This window comes from Corythoichthys intestinalis, chromosome 17 (assembly GCF_030265065.1).
Source record: "Corythoichthys intestinalis isolate RoL2023-P3 chromosome 17, ASM3026506v1, whole genome shotgun sequence".
Taxonomy (NCBI): Eukaryota; Metazoa; Chordata; class Actinopteri; order Syngnathiformes; family Syngnathidae; genus Corythoichthys; species Corythoichthys intestinalis.
Genome location: NC_080411.1, coordinates 10,648,758 through 10,662,702, shown reverse-complemented (window position 1 = coordinate 10,662,702; position 13,945 = coordinate 10,648,758). Strand labels below are relative to the sequence as shown.

Here is a 13,945-nt window from a genome sequence, read left to right as displayed (position 1 = left end):
AGTCATGCGGAAGTTACCCGAAGTGGGCATCTTCCTGAAGGCTTGACAAGAGAGAGGCTTCGGAGATGAGAACCACCCAGGTGACAGCGGTGAGCAGGCTGCGAGAGTGTCCGGGGATCATGGCTCACCGTCGGGCTCCTTTCACCGAGCCACCCGCTCGTGGAATGATCGCCGTGGTGGTGCTTGCAGGGCCGTGCGTGGACAAAACCTGACACACAGCCAGCCAAGGGGACACTCCCACTCGCCATGCGCACGCTGTGGTCAGATGAAGGACACTATCGAGACAATTTATATTGATTATTTTTCATTATTTGACTAACATACGGCTTGTCTACTTTTTGACATCATGCAGCAGAGCGGCCAACTTCAGGACTTTAACGCTGCTACCACCTAGCGGCTCGATAACAAAACTACAGGACGTGCCATTAATTTTATGAACACAGCAGGAACATAAATTTCACAAAAAACTAAATCATTAGGTGTACAAACTACGACCCGCGGGCAACAGCATTCCCCTATCCATTTGTTATTGCACGCAGCAAATTATGAAAATATTATTGAATATGCCCCGCACAAGCTTAAATTCAGCCTGCATTCTGTCGCACTCCTCAGTTTTAACACTAGATGGTGCTAATTGCTTAAGCAATGCCATTAGCTGAGGGGTCAAAACCTGACATGTGTACAGTGGTACCTCGACATACGAAGTTAATTCGTTCCAGGACCGTGTTTGTAAGTCGAAATGGTCGTATGTCGAGCAGGATTTTCCCATAAGAATACATTATAATTCCATTAATTCGTTCCACAGCCCAAAAACCTACACTAAATCCTTAATAAATTCTGCTGGTACAATTACAAATTAATAAATTATTAATAAAAACAGGAATAATAAAATAATAAGAATTCCTGTAATAATGCAACGAGTCGGGTTCTAATGTGTTTTGCGTGGTGTACCTGAAAGCAGCACGTCGCTGACGTGACGGTTAAGAGTTTACTTTTACTTTTAATGTTTTGTTGAGAACACCGTCAACTGCGGCGGACAGTAGGTGTGTTGTGTTGTGCAAGTTCTGAAATAAATGATAAAAACCTGACGAAGCTGGCGATTTCTTTGGCCATGTTACCACTATAATAATTGTCACCTTAACTTATAAAGCCTGGCGAACGGAGGTCGGAGGAGGACCGTGGAGATCATAGACATTCTACGGCCGTCTTGTTGAGCAAGTTCACGGATGCGTACCTTACGCTCATGTTTTTCTATGATTTCCATCTTCTTTTCAATAGTAAGCGTCACCTTTTTCCTTGTTTCACCACCTGTACCAACCTTTTTGGAACCTGTGTTGATTTCTCTCACAAGAAAATCCGTCATGTCGTTGTATTTCAAGCATGTCGTTGGATGTATAATCAAATTTTATGTCGGATGTCAAAGCGATCGTATGTCAAGGTACCACTGTATTTAGTTTTACAAAAATAAATTTAAATTAAAAAAATAATCAATGTGATAATTTTAGTTGGAATTTTCTTAGCTCATTCACTGCCACTGACAGCTATAGATATCAAATCCATTTCATTTGGGAAGTCTGACATTAAAGAGCATACGACAGGAGAAAAAAAGTCTTAAATAGCATTATTATGTGAATTAGAATCATATTTTGAGATGATTCGACTATATACAACAATTTAGCAAAGCGCAGATGATGAGAAATTAGTATTTGAATCTGCCGGTTAGCCACGCCTACCATTATAGGGCTCAAACGTCCCCAACAGGTGGATGACGTCAGCGGGAGACTTGGCTCATCGGTTTTACTGTACAGCCCATTGAGGGGGAATTATTCAGAACGAGGAAAACGCGACGAAGAGAGCCGCAAAATGTCATTGTTTCACTCTCTCTACTCCAATATTTTTAAAGGATATTCTTTTTATGCAAGTATTTCCCCCTAATAGCTAAATAAATGGCTTGAGAAGGGACCAGTCAGCCCGTCGAGGGGAACTATTCACAACGAGAAAAACGCGACGAAGAGATCTGCAAAATGTCATTGTTTCTGTCTCTTTACTTCAATATTTTCACAGGATATTCTTTTTATCCAAGTATTTTCTCCAACTGCTAACAGTCTTGTGCTAAATGGAATATGAAATAATAAAAATGCACTTATTCAGGACATGGCAAAATTACTCCATAATGGTCAAAACTGTCGACTTCACCTTTACTGTCGCACCTCCCGAACGATATTTAATGACACCTAAATCGGACATATGTCATTTCCCTTCTCCGACTTCGGAGAATGTAAACAAACCAAGAGGCGTGACAGCTAGCCGACATGCTAACCCGAACCGAGTGATGTTTCAAAGTCTTCGAAGCGGAAAATCACACATAACTAGCCCGGTTTATTTGACATGACGACTGGGTTGTTGATTGTCTTTGTGGATCGGCAAACCGCCCGGCGGAGAGCAATTTACAGCTCGTTCCCCGGAGGAGGGCGGCTGTAGTTGTTGTGCAGCTAACGTGCAGCTAATGAGCATGAGGAGAGCTTTTTACATGCTTATCAATGATCAAACGTAAGTAGTCCTTTATTTAAAGAAAGTTTGTAGTGTTTACTTTGTAATCGCTGTATTCGTACTTGACATAATACAAAACAAGATGTTTACTCACTTCCTCGTAAGTCCAATGGTCCCACAGTAAATATCCACGGTGAATGGGAACCTTTTGAAACTCCAAAAAGGCGCATACGCCTCTCCCTCATACAGAATGATTTTTCTGCAGCGTGATGCGAAAAATAAACGTATTAATCCGCAAAATCAGCTGAATCCTTCGTCCTCATACACAACAGTACGCTGTATAGTGAAGAGGACGTCTTCTACCGTACAAGACACAGCGCCCTCCTCCTCAATGCAAGACCGAAGCCGGAAGTCACTCATTTTCATGGCGCGGGATTCAAAAAACTAAATAAAATATAGCAATCGCTTCCACACACATTCAAGCGGTCCATATCATTCAGGAGCATAAAATACCACGTGTATTATGAAATAAACATGCTTTTTCGAGTCACATGCACTTTAATGGCAGTTTCACTGCCATTGATGGAGATAGACATCCAATCCATACTGATCGGAAGCGCTGGCAGACGTCGGTGGATGTTTAAGGTGACTCATTTTGAAAACGTTGTTCGTAAATTGTTTTTATTAAAACTCATGGAAGAAATCAAAACGGAAGAAAGTTTTGTTCTTTTTACAAATGACTTTTCCACTAATTTACCTTCCATTGATGATCACGTACACAACTCCGAAAGACAAACTTGACTGCTTTGTCGCGACAACACGTGAGCGACTTGATGCCAAGCCTTATCCTGTACTGTGGGGTGACCTCAGAGCAGTTCTGGACACAAGAGCTGGGCACTAGTAGGGCTGATCCTCGTGTGGCATTACACCGCAGCCTGTAACGATAGCTGTGTGAAACCAAAGGTGTATGGTGTCGCTTTACAAATGCCACAATCTAGCCTCTTTGTTTCAAATCTTATAACAAGATTTGATTAAAGGGGATGTTTCGGCAAAGGGGGTGTGAGACATCAATAGAACCGTTATGCGCCAAGATAACAAATATTGATAAAGTTAACAAAAAAATCAATCACATTAATGAGCAATTATCGAAAATAGATCGAAAATGACGAACACTACCGAAAGTGTTCCGGAAACAGCCGAATGGGGCGGCGACGTCACGACAAGTGATTGAAAGTCGAGGCGGAGCTAGGTGCCATTGTTTTTTAACGACGAGAGAGTAGCGTTGGGGTTTGTTTGACCAAAACATCACAACAATGGTTCAAAACTGCTGTGCTATGTGGTGTACAAATAGTTGTTTATCGGAATATAGTATCCATGAGTTCCTGAACGCGAAAAAAAAAGCTGGACTACACAGAAAATGGGTAAAGTTCGTCCGTGCAAAGAGGGCTAATTTTCTAGACACAGCCTCCGGCACGCTTTTCTGTGGTGCGCATTTTCCAACTGAAAGCTTCTCGAACTATGGACAAGAGAAATCGGGTTTTGCTAAAAGATTGCTGCTCAAAGGAGATGCGGTGCCGACCATAGATGCACAGCCACCTAAATGTCCCGAGATATCAAGAGAGAGACGATGACTGCTAAAGGAGGCTAAAGCTACGCAAAGAAGGGAGCAGCCAAGCTTGAAATGGCCAGAGTGAGTACTCTTTTATAATTAATAAAAAAAAATGTCACGCCTTTGGATACAGGACTCGACACATGTATAAATGATCGTTCGTAAAATATATAGAACAAATCCTCTGATCCCGTTCATATTTGTGTCTGTTGGCAGAGCGAAAAGCTATGATAGCGCAATAAATTATAATTATTCTATGCATTCCTTTATTTTGCAGTCACGGTGTATCAGCTTCACAAAAAGAAATGCTAAACAAATCATTGGTGTTTCCCACACGATCTGCTGCCGATGTTTCATCAGTGTCATTGCTCCCCTCAATGACCGTTTCATTACGCTGCATTGGCGTTCGTTTGGGCTCAAATTGGTCACCTATAACACCGATTAAGGCTTTGCAACTCTCCTCGTCACCATTAGATGAACATTCGTTACGTCCTTCTACGTCGGATTCGTCGCTGAAACTAGAAACGAAATTGTCTGCCATCATCGCCGCCATTCAGTATTAAAGCACTGAGCCTTTTTCTTGTTGAAGAAACAGCCCTCACTGCCAACTCTGAATTCTCTTTTATTGACAACGAGCGGTGTTTCTTCATGAGGGAACCTGGAATATGTGCAGGACGAACACAATGCATCAGCATAAACAGCTCAAAACACCCCCAATTCTCCCCACACTAGAAGGAATTATATTGATGCAGACAGGCGCTGCCCCCCTAGTGGCCGGTGGCACTCTCTTCACTTGACGTGACGTCACGCACACAATCTGCCAGATCTCGGGCGCCGGTCGTTTTAGCTTGACAATCGAGCCAAATTTCTCTCATTTTCTTGTGTGTAATTACACGAAGTGGCATGATATGAATACAAAAGGCATGCGTTTATGGATAAATGATGGAATATCAAAATTTTCCCAGGGCGCTACATCCCCTTTAACAAGGTGTCTCATTAGGGGACCTATCATTAAATCTAGTATGGATGATTCTAAGTGCTCTACTAGTATTACTACTGGTGCAGTGCTACATGTTAACTACAGCGATACCTTGAAATATGAGTGGCTTAAATCAGGTGGTGTCATTTGACTGACAAATTTGTAATACAAGCGCTGCATTTCAAGAGTGAATTCAACTCTGGCTCGGACCCCTCAGTCAAATAGTGAACATTTCATAAATGGCACAACAGCACGTGGAGTGGGACGAATTCAAAGCCAAAATTTTCTCGGACTGCAGGACAGCTTGAACTTGTTTGGATGTTAGTCGAGGTTCTTTATCCACCATCCGCACAATCTTTTGTTGAAATCTCTCGTCAATTTTTCTTTTCTTTTCCGTCCACTTCTAGGAAGGTTAGCCACAGTGCCATTGGCTTTACACCTTTCGATGACTGCGTACGGTAGACACAGGAACATTCAGGTCTTTTGAAATGGACTTGCGGCCTTGAGATTGCGCATGCTCCCTCACAATTTTGCTTCTCAAGTCCTCAGACAGTTCTTTGGTCTTCTTTATTTTCTCCATGCTCAATATGGTACACACAAGGACACAGGACAGAGGTTGAGTCAACATTAATCCATTTTAACTGGCTGTAAGTGTGCTTTAGTTATTGCCACCACCTGTTATGTGCCACAGGCAGTGTTGTTAATAACGGCGTTAGTATATAACAGCGTTACTAACGGCGTTATTTTTTTTAAAAGTGGTGAGTTCTCTAATTAATTACTTTTCTCATCTTGGCAACGCCGTTACCGTTAAGGCAGGAAAGGCGTGCGTTACTATGCGTTACTAAGTTGGTTGAATAAAAAAAGTCTGAGAGAGACGGACTCACGGAGACAAGACAGCAGAGCAGGAGTGGGGAAGACGCCGTTGCAAACGCGATGCTAGGTGGCTCCAATAATACCTGACTGTAGCCGATAGCCAGGGCATTTGGGGGCCCTAAGCAAAATAATGCCAAGGGGCCCATATTTTTGGCCCACCATTTCAAATGCATATTATGCCAATATTTTGTTTTACTACAATCAGCGGAAGCCGTACATTTGCTGTTGCCGACAGGTGACAACTTGCTCGGCTTTACTTGATTCGCTCCGGGCCTTCACCCTGCGGCTGATGGCAATTACCAGTACGACATATTGACAAGCTCAGCTGACAGCAACGTTCAAGTCGGAATGTCTTGCACAACAACATCAACAACATGCTCTATTACTTTGATACTGTTGTTTCTTTTCTTCTCCGATTTTCTTTTTCTTTCGTTTCTCTTCTCCAGAAATTATTCATACTCGTGCATCTATTTTCCAAGCAAGTTCCAAGCACCAATCATCGCAAAGCAGGTTCAACGTCACTCCCCGGGTTGCCAGATTGTAATGACAAGAAAATGGATGTTTGCATAGATAAACGGCAATGCGCGCCAAATTATTCACAATGCTCTATTAACAATGTATTAAAGGAGGTTGCCAGATTGGGGGCCCCCTAGTGGTCAGGGGCCCTAAGCAGCTGCATAGTCTGCATATAGGCTGGGCCGGCCTTGCCGATAGCCTACAAACTACGCCCACATGATACGGTAGATATCACATATTATAGGACTAGATGCAAATGACAGACACGGCTGCATTGGCAACATGTTTTAAGGACTACATGCGTTAGTAAACAGCCGCCATCTTAAAGGAGTAGACCTCTCAGGAAGGCTCTGTTGTAGACATCCTTCCCAGCGAACCTAAGTAACTATTATATCTAAAATGCTCCTAAATCGGCAAAATCTTGACTTAAATCTATCTTTAAATGATGAAACAGTTTTAAAACTTACAAATGTTGAAAGTAGACAGAAGGGAACTAATGCAATAACGGGAGCAATTTTAACAACTTTAACGGTTGATTCACAACATTGAATGACTAGATCTAGATCTCGTTATTGCAATACCCCTGTGTCTATTTAAGTGGAGGGTAAAGAATTGGGCTAGGCCCAATTGTCCCAAAAACCCTTTAAACTTCACATTGTTTGACGTGTTTTTTTTTTGTGTTTGTTTGTTTTTTTTTTTGAGAAAAAAAAAAAGAAAATTATCACGTTACTTTTCCAAGTAACTAATTACTCTTACATTCAGGTAACTGAGTTACTAACGCAATTACTTTTTGGGAGAAGTAATTTGTAACTGTGATTAATTACTTTTTTAAAGTAAGATTAACAACACTGGCCACAGGTAAGTAACAGGTGCTGTTAATTACACAAATTAGAGAAGCATCACATGATTTTTCAAAGGGTGCCAACACTTTTGTCTGCCTCATTTTTGGAGTTTTGTGTAAAATGATTATGATTTAATTTTTTTCCATTCTCTTTTGTGTTTTTTTCATTACAAGCTAAATAAATGAATATATTACTACCAAAGCATTTGTAATTGCAATCATTTTCTGGGATAAATTGAGTATTATCTGACAGAATTGCAGGGGTGCTAATACTTTTGACCAGCAGTGTATAATATCAATAAGTGTATATAAAACCCTAAAAATGCAAATGATATCATGAGAACATTAAAGAATAGTTTGAAACATGTAATACAGTACTTTTCTTTTATCCCAGACAATAGTAGGTGATTTAATTACCCGACATGTTTCGGCAAACACTTCTGCCTTCGCCAGAGGGTCATTGGTGTCTTCCAGGATGCTGTTCCAGGTCGGAGAGAACATGTACGCCTCCTCGTCCCTGTTGATGGTCCTCGGGCCCCGCTTGTGGATCTCAATGGCCTCCCTTCTCCAGTGCTGATGTTTGTTTTCTTCGGTGTGGATGACTCTGGCCTTTTCACAGTCCATGATGTGGTTTTCCTTTTTGCAGTGATCGGTGATGGCTGATTTGTGATGCTCTTGTTGTGATTGTTCTTTTATTGCCCTTGTTTGTCTCATTGTTGTCTCCTTTTCACATTCCTTCTTGTGTTTTTCTTGTAATAAAGCTCCTCCCTCTATTCCCGATGTATGATTTATTGCACGATTTGCATTTCATATATGGAGTTGCATTTGTTTTCTGGGTGGATTTTGTCCTTCGGATGGACCAATATCTGGCGGAGTGTTGTGTGTGGTTTGACCGGTGTGTTTATGTTGTATTTTTTTCATGACCAATTGGATACGTTCCGTGACTCCCCTCACGTACGGCAACGTCACCATATCTCTGTTTTCTTGTTTTGTTAGTTTTTTTTCTTTCCCCCCTGTGTTGTGTTGTCCCTGTTTTTCCTGTGTTGTGTTGTTCTTGTTTTTGACCTGTCCTGCACCTTTTGCTATTGCCCACTTTGGATACTGACACCTTTTTAATGCCTGTTGTATGTTTTTCTCCCTGTGTTCTGTCTTCCGGGCCTGTTATTATTTTTGTTATTGTATTATTGTTATTATCTGAATTGGATTTATGTGGAAGTGGCGATGAAATGCAGTAGTTGAGTGATGTCCTGTACTGTTAGATTTGTGAGTTTTTTTTGCGTTCTGTCTGCAATTAACTAGGGCTGTCGAAAGTATCGCGTTAACGGGCGTTAATTAATTTTTCTAAAAATTAATCACGTTAAAATATTTCACGCATTTAACACACATGCCTCGCTCAAACAGATTAAAATGACAGCATTGTCATTTCCACTTGTTACTTGTGTTTTTTTGGTGTTTTGCCGCCCTCTGCTGGTGCTTGGGTGCGACTGATTTTATGGGGTTCAGCACCATAATTATTCTTGACATCAACAATGGCGAGTTACTAGTTTATTTTTTGATTGAAAATTTTACAAACTTTATTAAAACGAAAACATTAAGAGGGGTTTTAATATAAAATTTCTATAACTTGTACTAACGTTTATCTTTTAAGAACTACAAGTCTTTCTATCCATGGATCGCTTTAACAGATAATGTTAATAATGTTAATGCCATCTTGTTTATTTATTGTTATAATAAACAAATACAGTACTTATGTACAGTATGTTGAATGTATATATCCGTCTTGTGTCTTATCTTTCCATTCCAACAATAATTTACGGAAAAATATGGCATATTTTATAGATGGTTTGAATTGCGATTTGACAGCCCCATAGGCGAATCTTCTATTCAGGCGAAGTAGGCGATCGCCCTGTGCCCCCAACCAATAGGGGACCCCCAACCAGCTGCCCTTGCCCCAACAAGCAAGGGCTTGGGCCACCGGAGCCAGCAGCACCCCCAACTATTCGTCATGTATAATTATGTCAGCATACCAAACAAACAAATAACAAAACAAAAAAGAAAGCCATTTGAATGCTTAGCTGTTCGTTAGCATCACTTAGCTCTCCTGCGTTTTTCACCCCACTAAGCTCGCTTTTTTTACAGCTCACTTGATACTTTGCACGTCGGCTATCGTTTATTTCGAACACATGAACGAACGTGCTCTCCATGACAGCCAAAGTGCAGTGACGGAGAAGTTGAGAACAGGCCGGAGGCCGCTAATGCCTCTTCTTTGAGCGCCTTGAAAGGTGGAAAAGCGCTATATAAGTATAACACCATTTAACACCATTTCACTTTCTTCTTCACCCCGAACATAAAATACATTACAAAACACCCTGTAGCGAAACAATGCAGTACAGTTCCAATCAGTCATACAATAACACTCAACAGCTGGTTAATAGCATTTGCTAAAAATTAAATCTATTAGTGACACCACAAGCAATGACGAAGAATGTTTTATTTACGGAGTGTAAAGCTTTCGGTTAGTGGTTTAGCGAACGTACCTCCGGTGAACATTTCAAAATAAAAGCACGTCATGTTCGTCATATAAATAACAATTTCTGGAGTTAATACCACATACTTCAGAATTAATATTATAATATGTTGAGTAAATACTACAGAATACAGATTCTCCACTAAGAATAGCTTTCAAATGACACTCTTTATGACGAATATGATTTGCAATTAATAATTATTATAATTATTACATTACTATTATATATAGTAGTATACTATAATAATAATGCTAGAATTTTTTTTAAAGAATTGTTTTGAATAACGTTGGAAAGGCAAAGTCAGTTTTCTGAATCTGTTTACTTTCCATTCTTTTGCACTAGTACATGCTATCAGCATTTAACCTCATTGTTTATTTGTGATTAATTATTGTTATTCACATGATTATTTGTACTTTAATAAAGAATTTAAGTGTTTCAAAATGGTTTTGTGAATTAATAAGCGTCAACAAAAATTTCATTGCTCAATTAGTAAAAAAAAAAAAAAAAGAACATTATTAGATTAGTCGACTAATCGTAAAACTAGTCGGCTGACCAATCAGGAGAAAATTTGTCGTTTAGGACAGCCCTAGTGTACCGGAACATATTTCCTCCTCATCTTTTTAACCCCTGACCCATGAAGAGGGCCCCTGGATATGTCCGCCTTAGGCCCCAAAGTTGCCAAGTCCGCCACTGGACAGCCCTACAATTAACCTGTCGTGCACTATATGTATGATGGCCTGTGTGGGTGTTTTAGTGAAGACTGACATCATGTGATATGAGCATTTCTTCTTTCTGTACTTTTATATTTGTGAGTTCTGTGGCAAGTGGGATAGAAGAAAAGTTCTGACTAATCTATAAGTGTAGGCAAAAAGAACTCAATACAACTATGTATTACAGTAAATATTGATAATATAAATAATATACAGTGCCCTCCATAATTATTGGCACCCCTGAAAAAGATGTTTTTTTAGCTTCTAATATATTTTTTTAAATTCAAATAATATGGGACCTTAATGGAAAGGAAGAGAAGAACAAATGCATTCATTCAGTGGGGGAAAAAATCACACATAAAGAAAAAATTGCCCCCCCAAAAAAAAAAGTTGCCAAAAAGCTCAATCTTGGTCTCATCTGACCAAAGCACACAGTCCCAGTTGAAGCCTGGGACCGTGTGTATTTTTGTGTGAGACCAAGATTGAGCTTTTTGGCAACAAACAGGGTCTGGCGTGCCACGAAAGATGCGCATGCTGAAAAGCACCTCATACCCACTGTGAAGTATGGGGGAGGGTCAGTGATGCTGTGGGGCTGTTTTGCTTCCAAAGGCCCTGGGAACCTTGTTAGGGTGCATGGCATCATGAATGCTTTGAAATACCAGGACATTTTAAATGAAAATCTGTTGCCCTCTGTCCGATAGCTGAAGATGGGTCGTCACTGGGTCTTTCAGCAAGACAACGACCCTAAACATATGGCCAAATCTACACAGAAATGGTTCACCAGACACAAAATCAAGCTCCTCCCATGGACATCTCAGTCCCTAGACCTTGTTTTGTTGGCAAAAGGGGGTTGTACAAAGTATTAACACCAGGGGTGCTAATAATTGTGACACACATTATTTGATGTCAAATATTTTTTCCTTATGTGGGATTTTTTCCCCACTGAATGAATGCACTTGTAATGAAGGTTGAATTTTTCTCTTTTTTTCCATTAAGGTCCCATATTATTTGAATTAAACAAATATATATTAGAAGCTAAAAAACACATCTTTTTCAGCGGTGCCAATAATTATGGAGGGCACTGTACATAAAATAAGGTATAAATTATATGAATAATATAAGTAATATGTACCAGGCCCGGTCGCACGCCCCTAAATTCCGCCCCTGCGCCAAGAGCCTACTACCACATACCATAGCAAGCTTTTTGATATGAAGCTGTAGTTCTTCTTCACTCCACTAGATGGCTCTTTTAACCAAGGCATAGGCATCCCTCCTCCTTCTTTCATCCCTCCTCTTGTTTCAGCACCCTCGTCATCAGTGCCCACAAAATGGATGACAGCTTTTAGTGCAAGCAGGGTGCGTCACGGCAGCGATGGAGAGGCTGTGCCATTTACCTTCCACCTGTTTCCACACCTCAGCAACCCAAGCTGCCGAATAATGAAGGATGCTGCAAGGCCTCACATATAAGGGAATAATGGGGCAAGACTGGTCGCCGTGGCCTTATTCAGCCTCACCGGATAATCACTGAGCAAGCATTTTACACTTTGATGTACGTCATTGCCACTCCTATGTACCATATGTGATTCAATAGGTGGTTTCTATTTTAGGGCTGCAGCTATCGATTATTTTAGTAGCCAATTAATCTTTCACCTCGTTAGTTTGAATAATCGAGTAATCAGATTAGGAACATTTAACGCGTTGCAGAATAATTTTAGGAAATTTTAGGAGATGTAAAACAAAGGCTTGCATGATTGCACTTTCAAAAGAGCATTAAATGCGAACACAAAATAAAATTCCTGAATGTTTCTTCAAACTTGCATAGCAAAAATCCGCTAGCTTGAATGCTATAAAATGATAACTTTTTTTAAAAACAATACTCTTAACAAATCGTTCAAACACTTATTCCCACAAAAACAGCTAAATACACCTATAAATTAAATTATGAATGCATAAAAAAACATTAGCTTATGTTGGTCTTGACAGGGAGCAGGTAGATTCAGCCATGTTAAATGATTTGTCATATTCACTAAAATAAAATTCCTGAATGTTTCTTCATACTTGCATAGCATAATTCCGCTAGCTTGAGTGCTATAAAATGATAACTTTTTTTTTTTTAAAAACAATACTCTTAACAAATCCTTCAAACACTTATTCCCACAAAAAAACAGCTAAATACACCTATAAATTAAATTATGAATGCATAAAAAAACATTAGCTTATCTTGGTCTTGACAGGGAGCAGGTAGATTCAGCCATGTTAAGTGATTTATGTCATATTCACTGTTGCCACAAGAGGGTAATGGATCCATCCAAATCAACAAAACTAAATGCAAACTCTTTCAAAACAAACCATTGCAACGCCACTCGAATTAAACGAATATTCGAAGGAGCAAAATTTGATTCGAAGCTTTTTTGTATTCGAATTACTTGAGATAATCGATTAGTCTATTTACAGGAATTAGTTACATCCAAATTGCAACTTTGCTTTCATGGGCAGCACGTTACACTGACCCATTAGAGTCAGTAGATGGGAGTGTTTGTCTTTAAGAGGGATACTTAAAAATGGTATTATTGAGAAATTAATTCTGAACACTTTTCATGTTATAATGTGGTAGTTCTTAGTGTTTGGTCAGTTTTCCCCCCAATTGCAAATCACTGGCTGTCACTGACTGCAATAGACGTCCAATCTATTCATTCATTCGTTGCCAGGTCCCCCAGTTCAAATGAGTTGGACGTCCGTGTACTTGTGAATGACTCATTTAAATTCACAGCAGAAGAATGAAAAGAGCATTAAGAGAATTAAATTCCTATGTGTGGGATTGTAATCAATAAATCTCATATATTCTGCATTTTCTAATCAGTAAACATCGTCTATTGAGCAAAAGTGTGCTGGTTGCTGACTCACCGCTAACCCGGAAATTTCGGAAAACAGTGTCCTTCGACAGCTCTTTGGTCTTGGCCATAGTGGAGTTAGGAGTGTGACTGACTGAGGTTGTGGACAGGTGTCTTTTATACCGATAATGAGTTAAAACAGGTGCCATTAATACAGGTAACGAGTGGAGCCTCGTTAGACCTCATTAGAAGAAGTTAGACTTCTTTGACAGCCAGATATTCTTGCTTGTTTGCAGGTGACCAAATACTTATTTTCCACTCTAATTTGGAAATAATTTCTTTAAAAATCAAACAATGTGATTTTGTTTGTTTTCCCACATTCTGTCTCTCATGGTTGAGGTTTACCCATGTTGACAATTACAGGCCTCTCTACTTGCACAGTTGGTGGTTGACTAAATACTTATTTGCCCCACTGTAAGTCGAGTCCGTCGTCACCCGGGGACTAGCTGTAATATTTGTGAAGTAACGTTGCTTGTATTTGAGTAAAATTTTGGGCTACTCTACCCAC

General features: G+C 39.9%; 1 protein-coding gene across 4 annotated transcripts in view; it reads right to left on the bottom strand.

The window, feature by feature from the left end:
- ccbe1 (collagen and calcium binding EGF domains 1) overlaps window positions 1-13,520 on the bottom strand; it is an 83,114-nt gene extending 69,594 nt beyond the window's left edge. Inside the window, exons 1-3 of one of the 4 annotated variants that reach the window (XM_057818111.1) lie at window positions 13,451-13,520; window positions 3,248-3,425; window positions 18-275 (exon numbers count right to left, since the gene is read on the bottom strand). In XM_057818111.1, coding sequence (XP_057674094.1) covers window positions 18-121 — 104 coding nt within the window. In that variant the 5' untranslated portion in view covers window positions 122-275; window positions 3,248-3,425; window positions 13,451-13,520. Of the gene's footprint in view, window positions 1-17; window positions 294-3,247; window positions 3,551-7,725; window positions 8,230-13,450 lie in introns of those variants that run through there. The other 3 variants (XM_057818112.1, XM_057818110.1, XM_057818113.1) reach the window with 3 other exon arrangements.
- Window positions 13,521-13,945: the final 425 nt, after the last annotated feature.